At 40.9% G+C, this 24,430-nt stretch overlaps 2 protein-coding genes across 3 annotated transcripts; both read right to left on the bottom strand.

The window, feature by feature from the left end:
• Positions 1-35: 35 nt before the first annotated feature.
• coro1a (coronin, actin binding protein, 1A) lies at positions 36-9,346 on the bottom strand. Of its 2 annotated transcripts, XM_034594211.1 has the most exons (11): positions 9,209-9,346; positions 7,859-8,062; positions 6,239-6,361; positions 5,985-6,114; positions 4,393-4,574; positions 3,758-3,877; positions 2,714-2,818; positions 2,475-2,620; positions 1,378-1,435; positions 1,070-1,285; positions 250-362 (listed from the first exon to the last, which is right to left on the bottom strand). In XM_034594211.1, exons 2-11 carry the CDS (start codon positions 8,054-8,056, stop codon positions 270-272), a joined length of 1,371 nt encoding a protein of 456 aa, XP_034450102.1. In that variant the 5' UTR covers positions 8,057-8,062; positions 9,209-9,346; the 3' UTR covers positions 250-269. The 2 variants fall into 2 exon arrangements, with proteins under 2 accessions (XP_034450101.1, XP_034450102.1); XM_034594210.1 differs by lacking the exon at positions 9,209-9,346 and having other exon boundaries at positions 36-362; positions 7,859-8,056.
• Positions 9,347-15,553: 6,207 nt separating this feature from the next.
• Positions 15,554-23,293, bottom strand: paqr4a (progestin and adipoQ receptor family member IVa). Its single transcript, XM_034594223.1, has 3 exons — positions 21,878-23,293; positions 17,549-17,767; positions 15,554-16,387 (listed from the first exon to the last, which is right to left on the bottom strand). The coding sequence occupies exons 1-3, from the start codon at positions 22,149-22,151 to the stop codon at positions 15,954-15,956; spliced, it is 927 nt and encodes a 308-aa protein (XP_034450114.1). The 5' UTR covers positions 22,152-23,293; the 3' UTR covers positions 15,554-15,953.
• Between the last annotated feature and the right edge of the window lie 1,137 nt (positions 23,294-24,430).

Raw genomic sequence — 24,430 nt, 5'->3', positions numbered from 1 at the left:
TATTGTGTGTTTGTTTAAAAAAAAAGGCAAAAATAAATCATCCAAATACAGATTTTATTTCAAACTAAATGCATATATTAAAAAAGGAATAAAACAAAAATCAATTCAACTAAATAAACAAATTCAAGCTTTCAAGCCCTAAAAATGGACGTTGAATAACATCTCTTGCCCTACTCTCTCCCTTTGTGTCCCTGCGATCAGAAGGTTACAACCATTTTCTCCCTCACGTTGTTTGGTCATCTGCTTGTCTCTTGATTTATTTCTCTAGTTTATTGCTTGCTCTCCAGCTCCCTCACACGCTTGGTCAGCTCCTCTATCGCTGCACTGAGGTCCTTCACCTCCTTCCTCAAGGACTGGACCTCCTGAGAAACAGACAGAGTTGGGATGTGATGGAGACTCATTAGACACATAAAAGTAAACAACATTCAAATATCCAGCTATTGAAAACAGCACTGAAAACTGCTAATCGTTATTGGATGAAGTTCAGTAAAAGCAACAATATCCCAGTTTTAACTAGAATGGCACTGAGTGGAACCTCCGCCAAGGGCCAACAGTCGCTTTAAATTCAATCGAGCTGCACCGAATCTCACACACTCATCAGTCTTCTACATATGGCTGATGTGTCATCGAGATTTATGAATGATTCTCTGGGAAATTGGGGAAAAATGTCAAAAAACAAACCCCTTATCTAACAATTTTACAGAAAGAAACTGCCCAAAAAGTTAAGAGGTTTTTCCTTGGCCCATGTTCATCCATCCACTAAGTTTGTCAGTGGTTTGTGCGTAATCCTGCTCTGTTCTGCATTCACAACAGAATTATTATCAGTAGTAAGGTATGTAAGTAAGTAAAAGTACTCATTATACTGAAAAATAGTTTCCGTCATTCTTATATAAGAAACAAACACTTAATTTGGACAGATTGAACAACTTTATAAAAATACTTGTAGGTAAATCAGTAAAAATGCAATACATTTTCTGTTTAATTAAAATTTTAGTGGATAAATTATGTAAAACTTCAGATAACAGTTTGACCCTAATAATCAGATGGTGTATGGTTTTAAAAGTCTCACCCCGCTGTTTTCTGGTGGACCCCCAGCAGAAGCAACCGTGGTCTTCAGGAGAGTCTTGTGAACTTTGAACTCCTTGGCCTTGGTGGTTGCTACGAACCCATCCTTTAGGGATATCAGAATAGGCTGGGCATTCTTGCCTTGAAACCACTCGTCAGCTTCGACCGAGGGCTCAGGGCCGATGGTGTCCGGGTACAGATCCTCCTGGAACAGGTCAGACTACGCAGGTGGAGACGACATTGTCAGTCCAAAAACATGCTGAAATGAATCTGGACTAGCTTTGCTTGGTTAACACTTGATTAAAACTTTACCTTGCGTGGTACTGTCATGACTATGGGCTCACATTTCCTGTCATGGAGTTTGTAGAACCTGAGGGAGGAATTATTTGTTCAAATCAGGTTCTGGTTGTTCACAACTTTAAGAGGAAGTGAACGTTAACTTCCAAATACTGAACACAATAAACAAAACTAAGAGTCTACACTCATGCAAAGCAGAAGACTGAGAGACTGCACAGCAATGCTTTCACTGCAGAAAGGGAATTTCAAGAAGCATCTTTTCCATTTGAAAAGAAATCTAATTTTAAGAAAATATATCTAACTTTGACTATCATTAGCGTCTGTGCATGTCTACAAACATCACTCTTAGGCTCTACAGATTCCAAGTAACAGGTCCTCAGAATAAAGAGAAAAAGACAAGTCTGTGCATAAGAGAGAGGACTGCTTTGCATGCCACTTGGGTATGTGCACAACTGCAGCTGAAACTATGAGGTCTGACTGTCTGTGTGGACGGTAACAACTTTATGGATGCTAGCACAAACGAGCATATGGCAAATGGTGCTGCACTGTGAAGCAATGGAGCAAGGACAAATTAGAATAATTAATTAATGATAGATAATTATGGGAAACACTAGTAACAAGATATAACATGATATGCAAATGATTCCAGCAGACGGAATGTTTTCCTTATTTTAAGAGTAAAACCTTGTACAACTTCTTAATTGAGCTAAATGCTAAAATTAGCATTGTAACTCGCTCACAAAGAGTAATGCTAAAATACTGCAACTGATTGACCATGTGTTACCAGCTTAGTTTAGTTTCATTAGTATTAAACGTCCGGGTTTGCCTGATTTGTTTTGCAGGTCATAAACCATAGAAATTGGCGAATTCAAGGTGCTGGTTCAAATGTTGAGGGTCACAAAATCTGCCTTGGGAGGGGTGGGGCCTGACCACAATCATCAGGATATCTCCTCTGGTGACTATGACCGTCCGTACAAGATCTTGTGACAACACATGCAGTTAATGTTGGGATATTTCAGGTTGCATCAGCTAACTGAAACACAGAGAGTCCTGCAGCCAACACACCTCAAAAATTCTAAAATTGCTACTTTTGGTTTTATAGACATACAAACCTGGCAATTTCACATTTGTTGACCTCCAGGCCTCTCTTGGCCATGTATCCCATCCCCTTCTGGCTCTCCTTGCTGCTGTACATGGAGAGGTAGTGAACATAAGGAGCTTCGTCCGTCACCTCAAAGTATCGGATGCTGCTGTCCCCCTGTGACGAAGACATGACAAACAAGTCAGCTGTTTGTACGTGTGGGTGAGACAGCCACATAGTGAGAGCCTCATTTCATCATCTAAAGCTAACCTTGCCACAGAGGTAGACGATGCCAGTGTCCGGGTCAAAATAAGGCATAAGGACACCGCTGCTGGTGTCCAGCTCCTGCAGGGTCAGCGCCTCACCGAAGTTCTTCTGTGAAAAGACATTCACATACACAGAATTAGTAATCACATTACATTGAATGCAATATCCCATATAAAAACAAGTAAGGCTCGGGCAGTCTGCAGGTAAGCCAAGGATTTAATGATGTGGGCTATTGCAGAGCAACACCGCCCTTAATGCTGTAATGAGGCTATTGTGAAACAGAGATGTTGTAAATATAATAAGTAAGTGCCGAGACAAATAATTATCAGTCTGAATGCACCACAAAGTACAACTGGAGAAATTTTCTCACCATATCTACGATCCAAAGTCTGATCTATGAAGCATTCGTTACTTCGATAATGTACGTGCTGAATTTATGAAGTGAAGGTATGAGCCAGATTTAGTCAAATCACAACTTGGAACCTCCAGCACACAAACACTGAAGGTGGACTTTAAGTGGGAGACATATTTCTGACAGTTAAACTTAAAAACAACAAAAAAAACATTTCCACACATTTTATTCACATATTCTGAATGCTTTAATGAGAGAATGGAATTAGCTGTAATTTTACAAATCCTTAAGTCGGTCACTGAACTTTTTTTTCCCACACAAATGATTTTAAACACAAATCTCTCTTAAAATCATATTTTTAGATCTTAAAACATTTTTTGTTTTGGGTTTGTGGGCAGGACTCAGCTGTAGGACATCAATCAGAATTTAGCACTGTTTGAATCGAAATGTGTTGACAGTTGTCAGGTTGTCAGGTCTGAGACTGTGGATCTCCCTTCAAGGCTTGGAAAAAGATGACCCCCTTTAAGTCACTGTAGCCTATGGGATTATTCTATTCGATCTATTCGAAATTCACCAAAACTTAAACCAAATCTCACATTTATACTAACCACGTGAGCTATTTTGATCATTAATGTGAAACCTAATATATAGATATATTTTTTTAGAAATACTGAGATTTAGGTTTTGACACTCACCGGATCCCACAGCGCCACCTGCCTCTCACTCACACGACTGAAGCCCGTAGTGAGGATCTTGCCGTTGGACACGAACACCGCCCTGATCGGCCTGGAGCCATCATGAGCCTTCTCCTTCTCCTGTTAATGTGAGAGGCACAGTCCAATTCATCACCACTCAATGTTTCTATAAGGGCCCTGACAACTGCAATAATAATAATAATAATAATAATAATAATAATAATAATAATAATAATACCATTACAATTTTGTATCTATTATCATGACTTTTATGCAACAAACTGTCAAACAAAAATAAATGATGGAAATTATTTCTTATACAGTAAATATTAAGAAAAATAAATATATTAATTATATAGAATCATTCAGTTTCATACTCAAAATTCATGAAGTTTTACACAGAAATCAAAGTGCATAAAATGTTCGCGTGTAGAGAAGCAGAGGGACAAATCCATTATGAGCAGCAACACAGTGATTCATTATTATATCCCAATGGTTTTTTCCAGTCATACAAATCTGATAATCTGTTTTCTTTAATCATCAGACACATTTTTTTATTATGTGATCTTCTACGCTTCCTGCCCTGATCATGATGACAGTTAAATGTCAGTACAGATGCCCGGCAGTAAACCTACAAAGAGGACGGTGCCCTTGTGTGGGTCCAGCACCCGCATGGTCTTGTCCTTGCAGGTGGTGAGGATCATGGAGCCGTCCCTGTTCCAGCTGGCGCTGTAGATGAGGTCGGGGTGGATGCTGTCGATCCTCACCACCGCCTCCCCACGAGCCACATTCCAGAGGATCACCACGTTATCACAGCCTGCATGGACACAACAGTGGCAAATGGAGAGATGGGCAAGTATACTATAAACTATAAACACAGTATAAGTCAAATTCAGACTCATTTCAGCTCATATTCTGCCTTATCTTTTACAAACAGACACAATTCAACCTGGAGCAAGCTGAGTAAACACAGGCTCAGTGTGTAAGATTTAGTTGAAATGGATCTATTGGCAGAAGCTGAATATAAAATAATCCTAGAGATGATTCACTATAGTGTGCTTCCTCTAAATTGTATAAATTGTTGTTTTCTTAACCCTAGAATGGGCCTTTTATATTTTTATAGCAATGTTTGCTTCGATCACTAAGGAAAAAAGAAAAGAGCACAATGAACAGATCTATATACATCTTGACTGTGCAACAGATCCCTTGACATGAAAACATAAAAGCTTTATCGCAGACTTAACTAATCAAATGTTTGTGTGTGAGCAGCAGTAAGAGAAAGATAGATGAATATAATTTCATATTTACTTTCTACTATATAGACTGTGCATAAAGATGGATGACATGATGCTCCCCAAGAGTGAAGCCAAAACGTTTTGATCGCCACCTGCTGGCTGGCTGCAGTGTAGGTCATAAAGCCCGCCTCCTCTATGGTAGTGAATGAGACATCAGCCAAACTAAAAATAATCTGTTTTTTCTCAAAGATGGTTTCTGTCATTTTAGGTAGTTCTTATCCCACTGATGTTTGTTCAAGTGTTAATCTTCAAGTAAGTTTGGTTTTTATTAGTTATTTGATGCTATAAAAAAAACGAGGTGAAACATCATGATTGACAGCTGACACCGACTCATGATTGGTTGAGTCCGTGTATCGGCAAGACCGCGCTACCACTGCTCCATCCCCCGATCACTACTGCACAGAGTCTGGCTCCAAATGGGTAAGATGGCAGCGTTGGTATCCGGGATATTTAGGCTTTTTTATTTCTGGGTAGTGGGAGGAAGAGGAGATGCGTTGTCCATCTTTTTATTCAGTCTATATTTTAATTTCAGTACAAATGCATGATGATGAGATAATCCAAATCTGGTCCTGATCACATAATTCTGTGGTTCAAATTAATTGTTGCATTTTATGTTTTTCTGTACTTGCAGCCCTCAGCTGTTATTGTAGTATTATCTCTGCATGAGTTCACAGTCTAATGCACACACTTTCGGTTCAAAGTCAAACCAGTGTCAAAACGAGGGCTGATCGTTTCTCAGAATGAAGACTGTGGCTGGAGGCTGTGAGAACTTCCTGTTCCACGAAGGTACGAGTCGCATTCAACAGAACATCTGTGAGCTTTCGTACATTTATCCCACCCTGGTTCCTCTTATGTACCGGCTACATTTCTGCACAGGAGCTCAGCATGAATGTGTTTTTAGCAGGTTTGTGAGGATGAAACGTGGGTAATACCTGCACTCATCAGCACATTGTGGGCAGTGGGGTGCCAGCTCAGGATGCCAACACGTTTGGAGTGGCCGTCCAACTTCACCACGGGATCTGTGAGAGGGGCTGTCAGCCCGCCATCCGGGATCTCCCAGATCTATTTATTCACAAAGATATTTGGGCATGAATCACGTTACATCACAAGAATGTGTCATGCCATGCACTGGAAATACATCAAAAGATGCATTCATGTTTGCTGTTGAAATATTGTGAAGCTTTACCATGACGCTACAGTCCTCAGAACTGCTGGCGATGATGTTGTCATTGTGTGGACAAAACTCGATGTCCAGGACGGGACCTGTGTGGCCGCACACAGTGGGCTGACTCATCTCGATACGCCCCGTCTGCAAAGAGAGAAACAGCAAGAAAGGTGTTGAATACGACATAAATAAAACACAAAACATACAGCAATCACCAACGAGGCAGCTACAAACAGTACAAAGAAAGGAATCATCTGGTTGGATGAAGCAAAGAAACTGCACACAACTACAGGAAGTTGATAGTCAGCTGATACAAATTCCACAGCTTTGCCTCCAATTACTCCTAATGTCTAGTGCATGAGGGGCATGAAGACAAAATCCAAAGGTTCCTTTGGTTCTTCTGTGGCCGATCTGGGCAGGCACCAGGCAGTTCTGGAATCACAACAGTTACGCTCCATCTGTTTGATTTAACAAAACTTAGCAAACTCTATCAGTCAGATCAGGCTCCACTGAGATTCTGAACATGGACCCTGGATCCCAAAACAAGGTGAGACAGAGCACCGACATTTATCTCAAAACAGGGTGAAGTTCCATGTGTTCAAGACCGATTCCTCTGTAATTTTACACCCACTGCTCTGTTGACTAATTTTGTCCCCTGAGAATAAAATATTTCACAGGTGATGGGACCATGAATAATGTGGTTTCAGCTGGGTTCACCAAACTTCTAAAAACCTTTTAAAGCCCACCTCAAATGATATTAAATGGCAATTTTGTAAAAGTATGATAGAAAAATCATTAAAAAAAACACCTAAAATGATGTATTAGTATATAACATTACTTCCCAGGAGCATATAACTGATGATATATCACAAATTTCAAAATCAACATTTGTTAGATGTTGATGAGCTTCCTGGCAGCAGCAGCAGTGGCAGTGTTTGCTGCAGGTCTTAGGGTGGAGCTATTATAAAAAATAATCTTTTCTTTTAGTTTATACATATGTAATAACTCATAACAGCCCAAAATCAAATAAAAACATAAATATTTATAACCTCATTATTACCTTAAGCAGGGAAGAGAAATATTTATGTAAATGAAATGTAAGACTTCTTAATAAAATTGAAGACCTTTTTTTTAGGACTTTCCAATACCTGCAGAGACCCTAAACACATCAAATTCACAAGCCTCACATTGTGACATTCCTGACCATTGACAAGGTCAGAAGGTTTGTGGCCCAGTCTCCACTTTTTTTAGACGGATAAAACGGAAGAAAGAAGTTGCAAAGCGCCCAACGTGCTCCGTAAGAGAACTGCAGAGAAACCATGTTGAGGCCACATCCTGCCTTGACTGAACTGACAACGAACTCCTAATATGGTGAAAACCTCTCAGCAGCAGAGCGAGTGACGTGTAGAGAGACTCAATGTTGCCACGAAACTTCCTTATTCAGCTTTATGTGACGGTGACTGGCAGTATTCAAATTTTAAAGCCTGGGCATGGTGTTACAAAAAAAAGCATCACACCACTCTGCATCTGAAATTATCAAAAGTAGTTATAAGTGTTACTAAAAAAGAAGTGCTATGAGGAGTCAGAGATGTTTTTCTTCTTTGTGCCAATGTAACCATGGATGTGCCGTGTGACCTATACCTTGCTCAGGGGCAGCACCATGAAGGCTCCTCCGCCGCTCGCGTCCACGATCATGGCAACGAACTTGGGGTTAACGGAGCAGAAGCCGCTGTCCCAGGTCATCTGGGAGATTCGGATGTCATCGTAGCATTGGTCAGCTTTTAGAGCCTGGCCAAAGACGTGGCGGAACTTACTGCTCCTCACAACCTTCCTGGACATGGTGAACTGAGACATAAACAGAGCAATATGAGAAGAAGATCAAAAGGAAAGTTGTGAGAGTTGTGTGTGTTTCAGACAAGCTGAAGTTAGAGATCTGACCAACTGTTGTGATTTGAATGTGAATGAAAACAGTGACCTGTAGAAGTTCCACCAATGTCCCTTACTTTTTATTATCTATGAATTAATGTGGAAATAAACTGACAGACAAAAAGCTGACGACACAGTTCAAATACACACCAGATAAAAAAAAAAGAGGAAGATGAAGCTTTCACAACTCCTTCCTCTCGTCTGTCTGAAACTGGCACTCTCTCCTGCTCTACACTGCGTATTTGTGCATATGCTGAACATAAGAATAGAAGACAGCAGTGTGAAGACGACATGTACAATGCAATGTTGTTTTTCAAAAGTTGACTTGCACATGCGGTGTGCTTAAAATTGGTAGATCAATTCTCCCAAAGCGACAGTTAAACCACATCCTTCAGAGAGAGCAAAACCACGAGCCCTTCTGAATTCTCATTCAAATACCTCTGTGCTGTCACAGGCTTACACACTTTAAAATATGTCTTTCAACAGGCACCTTAAAACACATTCCGTAGAATGAATGAATCCTTCATCAAAGCAGGAATCGAACTTGAACGAGTTACGAGATCAAATCTTTTAAGCATTTTAATCGCTACCTGCTGCTAAATGAACAAACCCTGCATCATCGAGCAACCGAGCCGCCAATCAAAAACACTGAATATGTCTTGCTTTACCTCCATTTGTTGATTTTACTTCCTGAAACATGCAGCCGCGCCTAATCTTAGAAGCTCGGAATCAGAAGAAGCCTGCAACAGTTTTGCTGCATGTGCATCACAAGACCTCTCCGGCTGCTCTGCTCTAATTTAATAATCCTTTATAGAGTGGGTCCTAATTTTATCAGGAGCCTAAATGCATGTAAATAATCTCTCCCTATCACTGTCTCTCTCTCTCTTGTGATGGACAACACTTCCCTCTACAAAGTAGGAAACAACTCGAACTAGAAATAGGAGAAACTCATGTGATGATGTGGAACAAAGACTAAATTCAATTCATATGATAAATCTATCTATTACACACAAATGTACATGTTCAGGGATGCAACATCTGCTAAGACAGATGTTGCCGGCCTACCTGGGAGTTGTGTGGTGGGGCAATACAGCTGAAGGAGTTCCGGCGCTGCACCAAACACCCTGTCACCAGAATAAGGACTTAGAGTAGATGGTGTAGGTTAAAGTACATCACAGAACGACATGGAGGAAGTGAGAGTTACAAACGAAGGTGGAAGTGGGAGGTGTCTACTCTGACATTTAGGGTTTGAAAAACTGCAGGAGGCAACGTGAAGTGAGTTTTCACGAGATCAGAAAATTGTACTAACACAATTTTGCTGTAGTTCAGTCAGAGACGATTGTTCAGGTGCCACCTTGGTATCAGACTGACTTCATTTGAATGATCATACAAAGGTTTAAAAGCTTCAGATGAAAGTGATGCATTGCTGAGATGCACCGTGTCGGGCGGAGGGGAAGTTTAAATCTGACAGGAAAGGTTTTGATCACTACAACATGACGACGAGTCGGTTGGGGAACTGCTGAGAGAACTTCATGATCACTTTTCGAGGATCTATCCAGAATTGTCCAACTACATCAGATTAATTGATATGTTGGACATTTTTTATGTCCCTACTAATCTTACTAATATTACACATAACTGACACTGACTGAAGTGTTCCAATACTAAACCAAATTTTACCTCTATGTAACATTTTTAAAAGAATCCCTGCTCTGACAGCTGAAGATGATGAATTCGAAAGATGTGGGTTGTAAGACGTGTTTGACTTTTTTAAATGATGGTAAATGTAGGACCCAGTGTTTTGTTTTCGTGTAGAGTTTGAGCCATACTCCACCTGCTGGCCTCTTTGCATTCATTTGAACCTAAGGAAATCAGGTCGGCTGATTCAGTCATTTCTTTTTAGACATTTCTTTTATCAAGAGCATTCCTGATTTTACTGGAATTAAAATCTTCTTTAAATTGCCTCTTAAATCTGATGATTATATTTGTTTCTAACTTAATGAAGTTCAATCTTGAATTAGTGGAGAGTTCATTTAATCTCCTTCAGAGGACTTATATTGATTTCCTGGAGATTTACCCTTACCTTAATCCTAGAGTTATTCCTTTCCTAACCTTAACCCTTACCCGCATCTTAACCTAACCGTAACCTTATCATTTCTTCACCTTAAAATTCATTAAATTATGTTATTTTATAATAATGTGACTGTTCAAACAGATTTCAGTCCCCAGAACACAAGTACTACCTGGACCACACACAAACACACACACACTTGTCAGTAAATAACAGATACACCAGAGGCAGTTTTTAAAAATATAGACTTCAGTTTATTGCACAATCGTTGCTGGAGGAGTGTGAGAGCCTGTCTGTTACACAGGACACTAACGATGGACAGACGGGTGAACTGTAGGAAAGGGACAAACTGTGCGTCTGTGTTCGTGCACATTAATTTGCAAGCACACATACTGGGTTACGAGGCACTGTGGGGATGCAATCAGCATCCCATCAGTGCAACGGGAGAAATGAACTGGACAACATACAGATTTCATGCTTGAATGGGCCTGTACACACACACGTGTACACACATGGTCTGGAAATGTAAATGAAAAACGCTGCAGGGTGACTGCAAACCAGCAATGACAGTTTAACCTCCTGTCAGTTGGGTTCATTTGGCTGCAGTATGGCTACAGTAATGCCTGCATCAGTGCACATGAAGTTCCACTAGGTGGAGCCACACTGACTCCTTTTGTCATTTCAAAAATCCCATGACAGCAGATATGAAGAAACGATAACAGACAGACCCTCCAGAAAGCTCCCTTCATTCTAAAGGAAAGGGCTCGTCTCATTATCTGTACATATAGACCAGTGTCATTATTAGGATCCACAGAATAACAGTAATCATAATAATCAGTATATAACAATACAGGTAATCCATTATAAACAGGTCGCTAACAGGCTATCCGGCACCTGTGTTGTATTAAAAAATCAGAATTTAGTTTTCTTATTACATCATGTCATTTTTTTTCATTTAACATACAGACAAAAGGACAAAGACCAATTTTTCTGGCCAGGTTCCACTACTGTAACATGGTTTTCAGAGATTTCCTCCGTTTTACCTTCTGCCCAACCTGTTACCATCTGCTCATTATGTGAACAGTCTGGACAAAGAAGGCAGATGGAGGTAGACTGAAGTCTCGCAGCCATATTTCAGACAGCGGAGGTCAGGCCTTGGATGTTACAGCTACTGTTATGGCACCCTGAGAAGTGGGAGACCCAGGATGTTGGAGTGACACCCTCCATGACAGCGGATCAGAGAGCTGCTTTGAACAGACGCAGATTGACTTCACTGTTACGTATCCTTCGGCTGATAATGCATAGATAGACCAGTGGTAGTCACGAGGTATTCACAAGCCCGCCAAGATTCCCCCGCGATGGTCACAAATGTCTTACCCACGTGTCTGAAAGAGCGCTTACATTTAAATGATCAAAAGCATTCTTAGTTAGGGTCACAAAAGGTCTAACAAGTCTACATCAGCACTGAAACTGATTTCAGTTGTTTTTTCTGTGGTCTTCTCCCTTGTCTTCCCTTAACGTATTGTGTATGTATCAAAAATGAATAAAGGTATAGTTTCTGCCCTGTATGTATATATAATCTACATACGCATATTTACATTATTTATATGGACTTTAAATAGGATTCAGAATAGTTTACTTTGATTCAAAGCCCTTTTGAGAACGATGAACAGTGCAGTTTATTTGATCGTGATGTATTGCCTCCGATCCGCTCAGTTCAATCAGCTTCCTTTAGTAACACCCCCCCCCCACTAACCACAAAGTCATTTCCAAAAGCAAATGAATGGCCTGTGGATGGCTGCAATGAACAAACCACTAGGTAACACTATGACACATCAGTTTCTGCTTCACAGCAGCTTTCATGCAGTTTTTGTCAGTTTCATTCAGTGGCCAGAAATACATTAATTTCAGCTTTTACATTGTAGCACGGTCATGGTCAGGAAATAATCAGTGTGACAGAGTGAGACTTAGGAGACGCACAGTTTCTGACTCTTAATCAAGGCGAGGGCAGGGGTGGGGTGCAGTCTGAGGCTAATGTACGAGATGAAGACTGAGGGAAACCCTTCCTCATCAATGAGTCGGTGTTACCACAGGAAGCAGAGGACGTGCTACACCTTAGTTGGCGCTAATTTGGCAAGAGTGGGTGTGACAGGATTGGCAACAAGTCAGTGGGCGGCTGCGACTGTTGGCATGGGAGACAAGTGCAATGTCATTAAAAGGGTCTGACACGAGAAAAGAAATCAGGCTTCAGCCACTAGTCTTCAGCATGTATATAAAGATGGACGACATAACACGACAAAGTACACATCTAGATTTCCCCGCTGTGGCTGGCTACAGTATAAAAACCAAACCCAGTAAAAAAAGTACATGCAAAATTGTTTTTTTAAGATGGTTTCAATTATTTAAGGTAGTTCTTATCACAAAGATGCATGTTCAAGTGTTCTTGATTCTGATAAGTTTGGTTTAAATTACTTATCTGATGCAGTAAAAACACATCACGGTTGGTTGGGGTTAGGGTTAGCGTGTGTATCAGCTGGACCTTGATACCACACCACCCCATGACCAGTACTGCACAGACCCTGACTCCATATGATGTAAAAATCACAAGAGGGAGGCACCTGTATGTAGGATATTTAGATACATTTTTGTACACTGGGAGGAGGCAGAGACGCGTCGTCCATCTTTATGAAGGAACTGAGCAACAGTTACTCAAGAGTAGTGACTGAAATAAAATGGCAAATAATTAAGACAAAGCAATCATGAACGTTTCCACAGTGACTTACACATGACAAGAGGGTGTAGGGGTTCATTCCTGCTCAGTCAGGTCAGCTTAATGAAATACTCCACCACTTTAAAAACACTCGGGAGCATCTGAACCTCTGTTCGGGTTTAAAAAAGTGCAAAAACACAAATCCAGTTGCAGAGCAAAAGCAGTGCATTCAAGAAAGTATAAAGCGGCAAAAATAATCAAACCCTGTAAACATTCAATATCTAGAGTCTGTGTTAAAGTAAACATCCAAATACAGTAGAGTTGTGTTCAGTCAAGCCTTCATGCATATTAAAAATGCCATATGCCTAGAGACAGGTCTTTTTCTACAGTATTACTGTGACCCAGGAGTTAAAAATCCATAGTGTGAGGAGCTAATCCTCAGGATTTGCACAAAAGATATTCTCTGACCTCTACTCTGATCTGTCAGTCTGTGATCCTGCACAGCAACAACACTTTTCAAACAGCTGTCAGACACACGCTGTATCAGTGAATAATCACGACTCAATAGAAAGCATAAATAAATAGCACATATTCCTTAACTCCAGTATTGTGCATATTGTGTCAATAGGTTGATTTTTACTGGAGTTTTACAATTTACAAACATTTCATATTTACTTTTAATTGCATTTAAGTTGCTGTAAAAGTTGCCGATTGTTATGAGGAAACCCCTCAACTTTCAGTGCACGCTGCTGCCATGTGTACATTAAGATTTAATGTACACACAGTAACATTTTCAGTGTTAAACATTAACAGTGTCATCTTTGGATACTATTATTACATAATATACTGCAACTTTAAAAATCTACATAAAATGGGTTTTCTACAAACAAATGAGAATAAAAGTCTTTTAAATAAAAATGAAATAGTGGTAAACAATCTTCCTCACAATGCAAGGTTGTCATAGATGAACAACAATTAATAAATAGGACATGGAGTACCATGAACAGGACGTTTGGCAAACATTAATGCGCCTGAACAACACCGTTTGTAAACGTGTGCAATTTATGTCCTGATGATAAATGCCTGAACTTCATTGGCACTTGTGTTCGGGTGCAAACGTACCAGATAACACTGACCGATCGATTCTAATGTGAGGTCCAGGACACCGGCAGTAAGTACACTCAATGCCAAAATGCCGTCCCTCTCAGGAATGAACCCCCTCACCTCATCGTCATCTCATCGTGTGACAGAGAGGACAAATCAAAAAGAATGAGGCAGCAGCAGAAAACAAGGGAGCACATACAGAAACAGTCAAATTCAGTCAGATGGACAAAGTGAAAAGTCTATGAGTGCTTTGTGCAGCACCTACATTTTGTATGTGTAGTATAAAAATATAGGAGTGAGGGAGTCTGTGTTGTGTGGGTTGAAGTATGCATGTGCTGCATAGGTAGCAACAGTGACAGCTGAGAGGACTCAAACGTGTGATACCATTTAGCCACAGACTGTCAATCAATCAATCAATCACATCAACGTAAAACTTGTACTATTAAGTAAAGGCAAACTCGGCAGTTACCTTTGACCTGGGCCTTTACTTAAGACTATATAGTGTTCAATACTCATTTAATACATACTGTTTGAAATGTCTGTGTGTGAGGGTGTTTGAGCTTGTGTGTCCGTGTTTGTGGCAAGTGACAGACAAAATGCTTGTGCGTGTTGCTTGACATATTTTTGCCTGCATTCGCACACAATACTGAGATGGACGAAGATATGAACATTCTGAGTTTGAGAGCATGAGATGAACACATGCACAGGCTTGGGATGCACGATATATATATCGGTCCGATATATTATCGGCCCGATAATTGGAATTTTGTCCGATAAACACAGACGTCATATACCTGTGCCTGTCCGTGATGCGTTTACGTTGGAACTGAAAACTGTGTTGTCGGTGTGAGTTTTTCACAATTTCTGAGAGCGACCGTATGATCGCAATTGGCAACAAATGTGCAAAAGTTTTGAGAGGTGGAAACATTTTGACGCTACCAATCTCATAAGTCACCTTAGAGTCCGTCATCACGACGACGATGTAAGGCGAGAATACGAGGTGCTTGCATCCAGCGTTAGTGAGGGAATAAAAGGCCTAAGGGAGTGTCAGTGCAGCAGTGCTTTGCTGCCGCGTACCAGGAGCAGGCAGCAGAGAGGAGACGGTGGCTGGAGGCTCTCCAGAGGCAGGTAGAGAGGAAGACGGTGCCTCTGGAGAGCCTCCAGTCACCGTCTGCTCCCGGTACACGGCTGCGAAGTCCTGAGCCAACCGTACAAGCACCATCTCCGCTTGCCGGCCCGCGTCTCTGGCTGCGTGGAGCCCCACATTGGGTGCCACTGTGGCAATAGACCATGCCACACACACAGCCAGAGACGGTACTGGTGCTTTTAAGCATCTTTATTAAATTAACCAGGTGAAAACATAAACTTAAAAACTCTTAAATTTAAAGCTGCTGGCGACTAGCTTTGCAGCTCAGTATTTTATCTGAATTACTATTTTAATACATTGACATATCTTTTTTGAGATGTCAAAATATTTAATTTAAAGAAATTTGAGAAATTTGCCTCATCCACCTAAAGTTGTTTGAGGTTTTCTGATGTACTTCACTAAAAAACTAAACGAACACTCAGTCAGAACAGTTTTTGTTGTGTCAACAATGGAATATTAGTTCATCCATATTTCTTACTATATTTTGCAATATTACCCTCAGGTGTGCATTTACTACAGGCTATGAACGTCTTTTTAAGAAACATGAAATTATTATCCGTATCAGCCATGTGAAGCATGTAATTATCAGTTATCGGTATCGGCTGGAAAAATCCATATCGTGCATCCCTAGCACAGGCGACACATCGTCTCACCTCGCAGCATCAGTTCCCCCCCGATTCCCACCCGCTTCCCTTACCCCCCCAAGCCCTCCCCCCCTGAGGTCCTGTAATCTTAAATCCTGGCGTTCCTTGCGAGGGGGCGGGGGCTGCAGGCAGGGTCAGTCTGAGGGACAGTTGTAGCTGTTGATCCACAGCAGGTCATCCAGCACGCCCCAGTGCAGGTAAAGGATGGAGCCCACCACCAGAACATGCATGATCTGGTGGCTGTTGCACCAGTAGTCAAAGAGGCCCGGGCGGAAGCGCTCTGGGATGCGGGTGATGTTGATGACCCCGCCCAGTACAGCCAGGGCATCCATCATGAGGAAGTGGCGTAACGATGTGGGGCTGCCGCCACCCACGCCCACCCAGCGGAGCAGGAAAAAGGAGAAGCGAAAAAGTGCCTGCCAGGCAAAGGAGCGCAGCCGGCAAACGCTGCTCCGAGCCGTCACGGCGCAGTAGATGGCGTGGCTGGACAGCAGGATGTAGACTAACAGGGTAACGGTGCGGATGAACGGGTAGCACAGCAGTGTACTGTAGACAATGGGCAGAGCCCCTGAGACAAGAAAACACACACATGACAGTCAGCACAGAGACCGAGGACTCAACTCAACAGCAACACAAATGCCTGATGCACAAAAGAGGTCAAACTGTCTGAACCTTGACACACTGCAGCTTTCAGATCTTTTGATGTGCAGCCATGTCTTAAATGGTCTTTTCATGGGAAAGCTCCTTCAGTCTCCTGAAAAACTTCACTACGTCCACAGGCAGGGTGCTTTAACACTGGCAGAGAGGTTTTGATTTGCTAAAATGTATAAAATGGGTTCATCTTCTTGATTTATTCAGCAGTCTTTTCATGGCTAACTACTTTGTTACTGATCATTTAAGACATTCTAAGAAAATTTGCCAAGTATTTTCTCATGCCAACTTCTCATGTCAAAGTTAATGATTTAATGATTTATGTAAATGTAGGTTTTACATCTTTTTTGGAAAAAGCTAATAATTTTTAAACAAACTAATAAGAGAGAAGAGGTACACTAACTGAATCTGTGCTGCCCTCTAGTGGGTGTATTGCTTCACAACGATGCCAACGTAAAAGATTCATGGAAGTTTGCCGGCAGTGAAGGTTACATTATATGAAACGAACATATCTCAAAATAAATGAGGCTTAATATAGTCTCTTTGGCTGAAAGTATAATTGATGCGACTCCAGCCCATTTATTGTTCATTTTTCATAACTGGTGCAGCTGCTTTACATTAATGTTGCCTTGAAGGAAAAGATAGCATTTAAGTTATTAAATTATCATACTGAAATACCAGAGATATAATCTCATGTCACAATATTAATAATTACTGCATTATTTGTATAGTGTGGACAGTAAGCTAATCTATAAAGCTTGTACATAGTAGAGATTAATAAATGCAAAATAATCCACTTGTCATGGTAATATAGGCAGCAAGGAGAGATCAATAATCATTTCAGAACTTGGATCATTGCTTGCATTGGCCATATGACTTAGCAAAGCACTAAGATGTGTTCTGATAAATCAATTTTGGTACACCTCCAAGCATATAAGCAATACTGCCCTGGTATATCATTCACAATCAATAAAGAAATATTCTACTCATAAAGTAAACAGACGGAACAGCAGCTGACGATGACTCAGAGATGATAAAGGGTAAAGAAATCTGCTGAGCTTCCAAGGAGGACACTCACCGAGCGTGTTGATCATGCAGATTCCACACACGTCGAGTTTGAGGAGGGTGTGGTAGACGGGCTCCCCTCCCTCATGGTTCATGAAGAGGTGGTAGAGCACAGAACCCAGCTGGGGTGACAGGCAGGCCAGGAAGTGCACCACACCCAACCACGTGACGCTGATCTGAGACCAGGGGATGTTGAGAGGCAGCAGCACCAGAAAGCAAACCAAAGGAATGCCTGAGGGAGAGAAAGGTGAAGACACAGCACAGGTTATTACCAAAGACTTAATATAAAAATGGACGTAGGCTCTGCATGCAGAAGGTGAGGCCGATGCAAGCCTGAAACCTGTATCCTCTGGAATGATCAACAGAGAGCAACTGCAGGGGTTTTAAAAGAGATCAGTTTCTTTAGAAGTCTACGAGAAAATGAGCCAACTTCTCAATTGATTTATAACATCAGTAAACATCTTCCTAAGGAGCTTATGGTCTCAATCTCTTTTTTCAATTCTTCTTCAATACAGCATGACGCGCAGTTTGTAAATTTTGGTCCCATTTAGAGTCAAATAGAAGATAAAGCACTGTATGCATGTGTGACTGACACTGGGCGTGAAAAGTCCTCGAGCTCTTCTGGTTTCAAAAACACTAGATGGCGCTGGACAAATGTAAAACGCTTTAAAACAGCAGCTCACAAACAAATAGGTGACGTCAAGGTTGGTTGACACATTATTTTGTATGCTTGTTGATTTGTCAGCAAGATTGCATAAAGAATACTGAATCTATTTAATAAAAACTTTTTTGGCGTTCAATTTTTTTCCTCTGTCTTTAACAATGTAAGATTGGACATTTTTTGGACAATTTCACATATTTCCCTGGGAATAATTCCTGGATCTTGATGAGCAAATCTGGCTTTTCAAGAGGACTGTGATCTATGAGTGTTTTATTTGGTGCAGCTTAATTGAATTTAAGGGAACTTTTGGGCCTCGGCGGAGGTATTCCAGTTACGGTAAACTTTACTTTTAAAATCAGTTGTAACTACAGATGAAGCTCATGGTTTGCACCTCAAAACACCTGAAACTAAATATATTAAAGGGATTATAAGGCATGCACTTAAGGTTCAGTGTGTAGAATTTAGTTACATCTAGTGGCCAAGTTACATGTTGCAGCTGCACCTCACCCTCCCCTTCCAAACATGAAAGAGAACCTGTGGTAGCCTTCAGTTGTCATTAAAAACTCAAGAGGTGTTTAGTTTGTCCAGTCTGGGCTACTGTAAAAAACATGGCGGCCTCCGTAGAGGGGACTCGCTCCCAATGTAAATATAAAGTATTTAAATATAAAAAGGTCCTTTCTAGGGTAAAGAAAACAACAATTCATACAATTTAGATGAAACACACTAGTGAAAACACCACTAGGATTATTTCATATTACATTTTTGCCAATAGATCCCTTTCACCTGAATCTTACACACTGGACCTTTAACAAATGTAGTTTATTTTTTGCAATGTATCCTGTGTGTAATTACACATTTCTGACAATAAATCTGTACAACAACTTTTGAAGGATGGATCTTGTTGGAGGTTTCTTCTTGGGGGCATCCTGTGATTGACAAGAAACAAAAGCCTGAGGTAACGTGCATGCTGGTATGAAGACCATCGGCTTGAGTGCGATAAAATAAGAAGGAAACTTTGACACAAGCAAATTAAGGTGTCATGTTTATTTTGATGGATTGTCTGGCTCTCTCCGAGCCTGTGGACATTGTATTTTTAAAAACTGCACAAGAATGAATAGGTGTGAAGGGGCTTCGTGCTGAGTGTGTGCAGACACCAGCAAGAATAATGCAGAGGAGTGCAGAGAAATGCAACATGATAGGTCCAAATGTATCAGTGTAACCCTGAAAGAAAGACAAGGTTCACACTAAGCTCATGTTCTGATGCAGCAAAGGGCCCATACTGCTGATGGCTACAAAGTTCCAATTTGAGCTTCTCTATTCTGCAAGAGGGGTGTTTGTGTGTGTGTGTGTGTGTGTGTGTGTGTGTGTGTGTGTGTGTGTGTGTGTGTGTGTGTGTGTGTGGGGGGGGGTCACTAGCAGTTGTCACTGCTACACGAGCAGAATCCAGACCTTGAAATTTGATCCACATACATTTGTTACGATCATTTTTCACTCTGCGACACACATGTCCCACTGCCTTCCACCTACTTTCGCCCACTCTGCCTTTCCCAATGTCGAGGCGTTTGTCCTCGCCAGGTGATACAGGCGACGGCATCTACTGTAACACATCTATTTTAAGTGTGTTATCTGCGCTCCTCGCCCCACTCGCCCTGAGCCGACCGGCTGGAGAGGACCTCCTCCAGAGGCCCACAGCATGGACGTGGTGAAGCAGCTGAGGGCTGACTTTCTCAGGTGCAAAGCAAACCAACTCATTAATCTTAGCTGAATTGTTGTTACACAATGAAAACTAATGCGTTTCCGAATTTTGAGAAAATTAGACAAAAGCCTGGTGGATTAAACATCACTGACTTAAATAGGCAATGATGTTAATGGTGCCTTTGACGTCACATGCTCCTGACGTCACTGGAGTGTGATAAAGACTTACAGCGCTGCTTCCCCCGAAGATCACTGCCGTGCTTTATTCTGTGAAGAGCAATGAAACAACGACCTTCACCCCCAGGAAGTGGCCAGACTCTCAGAAATCAGCGAGCACAGATGAAGTGCTACACTCCCTCACACTATAGGGTGGGTCTGGGTGGAGGTATGAGAGGGCAAAAGGAAACAAGTCTTGCTACTGTGTGACACACTCTTGGAAATCTTATCTAGTCAAGTCTGTAAACAGAAGGACTTCGTGCAGATCGCTAACAAGCTGACACGTCAGTTTAGACCTCTGGCTGCTCAGACTGACACATTACTGCAATTAATTTGGATTGCTCCAACCTATTAAAAGAATGGCAGGTTGTGTAACTATGACATTTTGGACCAGATTTAAAAACCACCCAAAACAACCGCAGCAAAAGCTGGTAATTTTCTAAAATGAACACTTCTGCACACAATATAAAATCTATAATGGCTTTAATCTAAAAAGTGCTTCTCTGTTTCCTTCATCACCAGAATTGTCTTTCTAGGAAAAGTGTGTGACTGATTTTGATCTTTTATTTTATAAAAAGCAAAAAATCCTATAGTTATATATATATATATATATATATATATATATATATATATATACAGAATAAGCTATGAAATATATAAATACCACAGATATGTCAATGTGGAAGTTACATTTTAATTATTTATTTTTACTACGGCTTGGGAGGCTGGAGACATTTTAACTATATAACTGAGCTGAGATGATTATTCAACTAATCAGTTAAATTTGATCGATTTGTTAATGAGAGCAAAAAAAACATAATTTAAAGCAAAAATTGTAGGGAATAAAAAGTCAAATATTCACTTGTAACAGCTTTTCATGTGAGATGACTTGCTTTGGGTTTTGGAAATTTTGTATGTTTCTTAAAACAAATGACACTGATTAACCTAAAAAATAATTTGCACATTGAGCGATCATGAAAGTAATTACAGCCCTATCACGTTATATCCTGTTGGGTTGTTCAGTCTTTAACAGTGCGGCGTATTTTATCATTTTACCACACATGTTTATTTTGTTTGTAAAATCATAATCAGAGAGGTATCTAGAATAGTGTCATGTTTTTAAAGTATGTCAGTTAAAGTTTAAGTTCAGTAATAGGTGAAATGTTTTTCTTTGTGTTGATGTGCAGTAAAGTTACATGGAAATATAATAAATGCATACAGGTATTGATGTGAAGAATATGTTAATTATTGATTGATGTTTTAGTTGCTTAATGATAAATAACATGTCTCTGAATAGTTTCTGAAGCATTTTTAGTTAACTGACAAATTGATTAATTGACTAATATTGCAGCTCTGCTCCAGTACAGCACAGGAGTATACACCTTTCACTAAAATCCAAAGCCCACATGTAAAACTTGTTATCACTCTCAGATTCCCTGGAGGAACTTTAACACTTGGATATATATGAAGGTTATTTGAGTTTTCAGATGCTTTTGACTGTTTAATAAACCAAAACAATCCCATACCTTCTCTGCTGACCGTCATAAAACACGCATATGTGGTCAAATCGCAAGGGTTAAACTCATGTGGACACCTTGCAGGATGTGCAGGCTGTCAGTGCAGAGTCCTGGCATCCTTCCTCCTGCAGCTACAGTGCATCTGTACTGGGGGGGCTTCACACTCAAAGTCACACAGAAATCCCACCTGCTGACTAAGCAGCTCCAGCGCTCGGGCTGATCTTTCCTCTGTTGCACTTGTTCTCATACTCACCGTGAGTGTAGATGTTTCCCAGCTCATTGTGCAGGTAGAACAGGCTCCTGATGCAGTCCGGCACGGAGGAGATAGGCCGGTATCCCGTCAGGACGTATCTGTTGAACTGAAGATGTGGAGGTGAACTCGCCCAGTCCAGCAGCCTGGGTCCGTTCAAAAAAGCCATAGCAAACAGGACGGTTAAAATGACGCCGCCGAACAAGTAGAAAACGGACTGTATACCTATGTACACGTTGAGTAAGATTATTGCGACGAAAACCTTATGGGATACCATTGGTGTTGCTGTGTGTTGGGGCTCTTTAAAATGTGCTGTTAGCCGCCTAGCTTGGCGCTAGCGGGCTCCCGTCAAGTCTCTCGGCTACCCGGCGGCGGTGTGTCCGCGCCGCCGCTGTTTGCTCTGAACCGCCGGTACCTGTGCGAGTGTCATCCGCAGGGCTGGAGACAGACACGGGCAGCCACGTACATGGTGCAGCCTCGGCACGCTCATCACATTTGGCATTAAAAAAACTAAAAGTCAGTGTGGCACCTTCAGGAGATACTGGAGGTTCTTAGTCATGTTAAAGCCGCTTCCTCGTTGGTTAGCATTCTGCAGCAGCAGCAGCAGCGGCGGCGGCGGCAGCGCAGGCTCGAACGCGTCCCGGGCAGGGATGCTGTGTGAGCCGCTGGTCCATCCGCCTCCAGAGGATGCTAGCTTGGTCCTAGCGGTCACACTTGCAGTGGAGGACTAGCAGGTCACACCGGACTTACTTTAATGAAAGCTCTCCTGAGCCCGGGTCCGCTCAGTGGGATGGTGACTAGCTTTCATAAAGCTATTAAAAAAACAGATGAGCTCCGTGATTGTGCAGCGGAGATTTGGGGAATGACTGCGGGGCTAGCGAGCCGGAAAGTCGGCTACCGACGTCCTGTGAGTGGGGCTGAACGGGCGGATGTTTGAGCCGACTGACCCCGAGCACACGCGGTAAAGTCCGTACAGATTGAATTCAGTTCCTCCAACAGCAGTTTGATGAGATTAGGTGCCGCCATTATTCCAGTGTGTCTGTGTCCCTTGCAGCGCGGAGTGCTCCCGGCGGCCTCAGCTCTCCCGCACCGCTCCACACCACACGTTCTCTGCATTCATCAAGTACACACTTCCGGTCACCACTTTCAAAATAAAACCCGAATCAGTGAATCTGCACTACGCTGAGGTTTGATTCTGGTTCTTGTTTTTACACATATTAGTTAACGCCTCAACCCTTTTCAAAAGCCCTTTCAGACACGCAAGGTCTTTAGTTAATCAGTACGCACGCCAATGTTTCACGTGAAAAATCTAAATTGCAATTGTTCGACAAAAGTTACTTTTCTGGGTCATGTGATCACAGCAGAGGGCAAATCCCTCTCACCCAAACATATTGAGATTAGACCGACGCAGAACAAAGACTTGACCGACGCAGAAGAACAAATACTTGACCGACGCAGAAGAACAAAGACTTGACTAAGACTATGCACCTCTGAGTTCCCTATGAGCAAAGAGACACGCAGATAATGTAAATGATGATGTAGATATCAGGACTTCACCCCTGTGGGTGAAGCCATCCATGTTTGTTTCTACCTGAGACAAATCCCTACTGCTTTCCATGATTTCTGTAAGAAGTGTGATTTCTAGTAATCAGACAGTGAATTCTTATAATTCTAATAATTGTGTTTCTGTTGCTTTAACTCCATAGATAATTAAGACATTCTAAATGATTTACAGGACCTTTTTTGTGACTAATTCTATATAATACTTTGTAATGAATTCAAATATTTAAGTCCCAGTTTAACTTTATGTTTGAGCATATCTTTTGTTTAATCAATTTTAGTGCTCCTATTTGATGTGATTATTAAACTGTCCTTATCCCCAAAATTATGTCCCTATAATTTTTGTAATTATACAATATAATTGTTTGGAATTTAACAATTCATTTAGAGAAGCAATTTACTGAGCTGGTAACATATATCCTGTGTCAATTTTTTTATATGTATTCAAGAGCAATTTTTGTTAACAGGACTAGAAACTCCATCTTATCTGGTGTTTTAGTTGTGAGTTGTTTATTTTATTTGTTTTATTGTTTTATTCATCAAGGATATTTTAATATTTCTAAATCAAATTCAAATATGAGTAATGTCCATTGCTCTTTGAAAAGGTGAACTTGCATGATTATGTTATAATATTCGTTTTATATCAGTGTCCTAAAATGGTTTGAGAGTTATGACAGTATATCACCCAACAAAATTTGCTATCAAGACAGGTCAACCATAATATTGTTTGTAGTGCACCAAGTTAGAGGTGTCCTTGCACTGTTACACATATCCAATCAAAATTGGTGAGAAATTTAATCTTGTGAATCGGAATTGATTAAAAACTTTTTTTGTTCACTGAGAACAAATTTGGAGTGACTAAGAAGCAATTTCTACACAGAAATGCTTTGAAATTTTTATTTTTATTTATTTTATTTATTTTATTTATTTTATTTATTTTATTTATTTTATTTATTTTATTTATTTTATTTATTTATTTTTAGAATTGAACGATAA

This window comes from Hippoglossus hippoglossus, chromosome 8 (genome assembly GCF_009819705.1).
Source record: "Hippoglossus hippoglossus isolate fHipHip1 chromosome 8, fHipHip1.pri, whole genome shotgun sequence".
NCBI classification, from domain to species: domain Eukaryota; kingdom Metazoa; phylum Chordata; class Actinopteri; order Pleuronectiformes; family Pleuronectidae; genus Hippoglossus; species Hippoglossus hippoglossus.
Note: the sequence above shows the minus strand (reverse complement) of the source record. Positions and strands in the feature narration are given on the sequence as shown.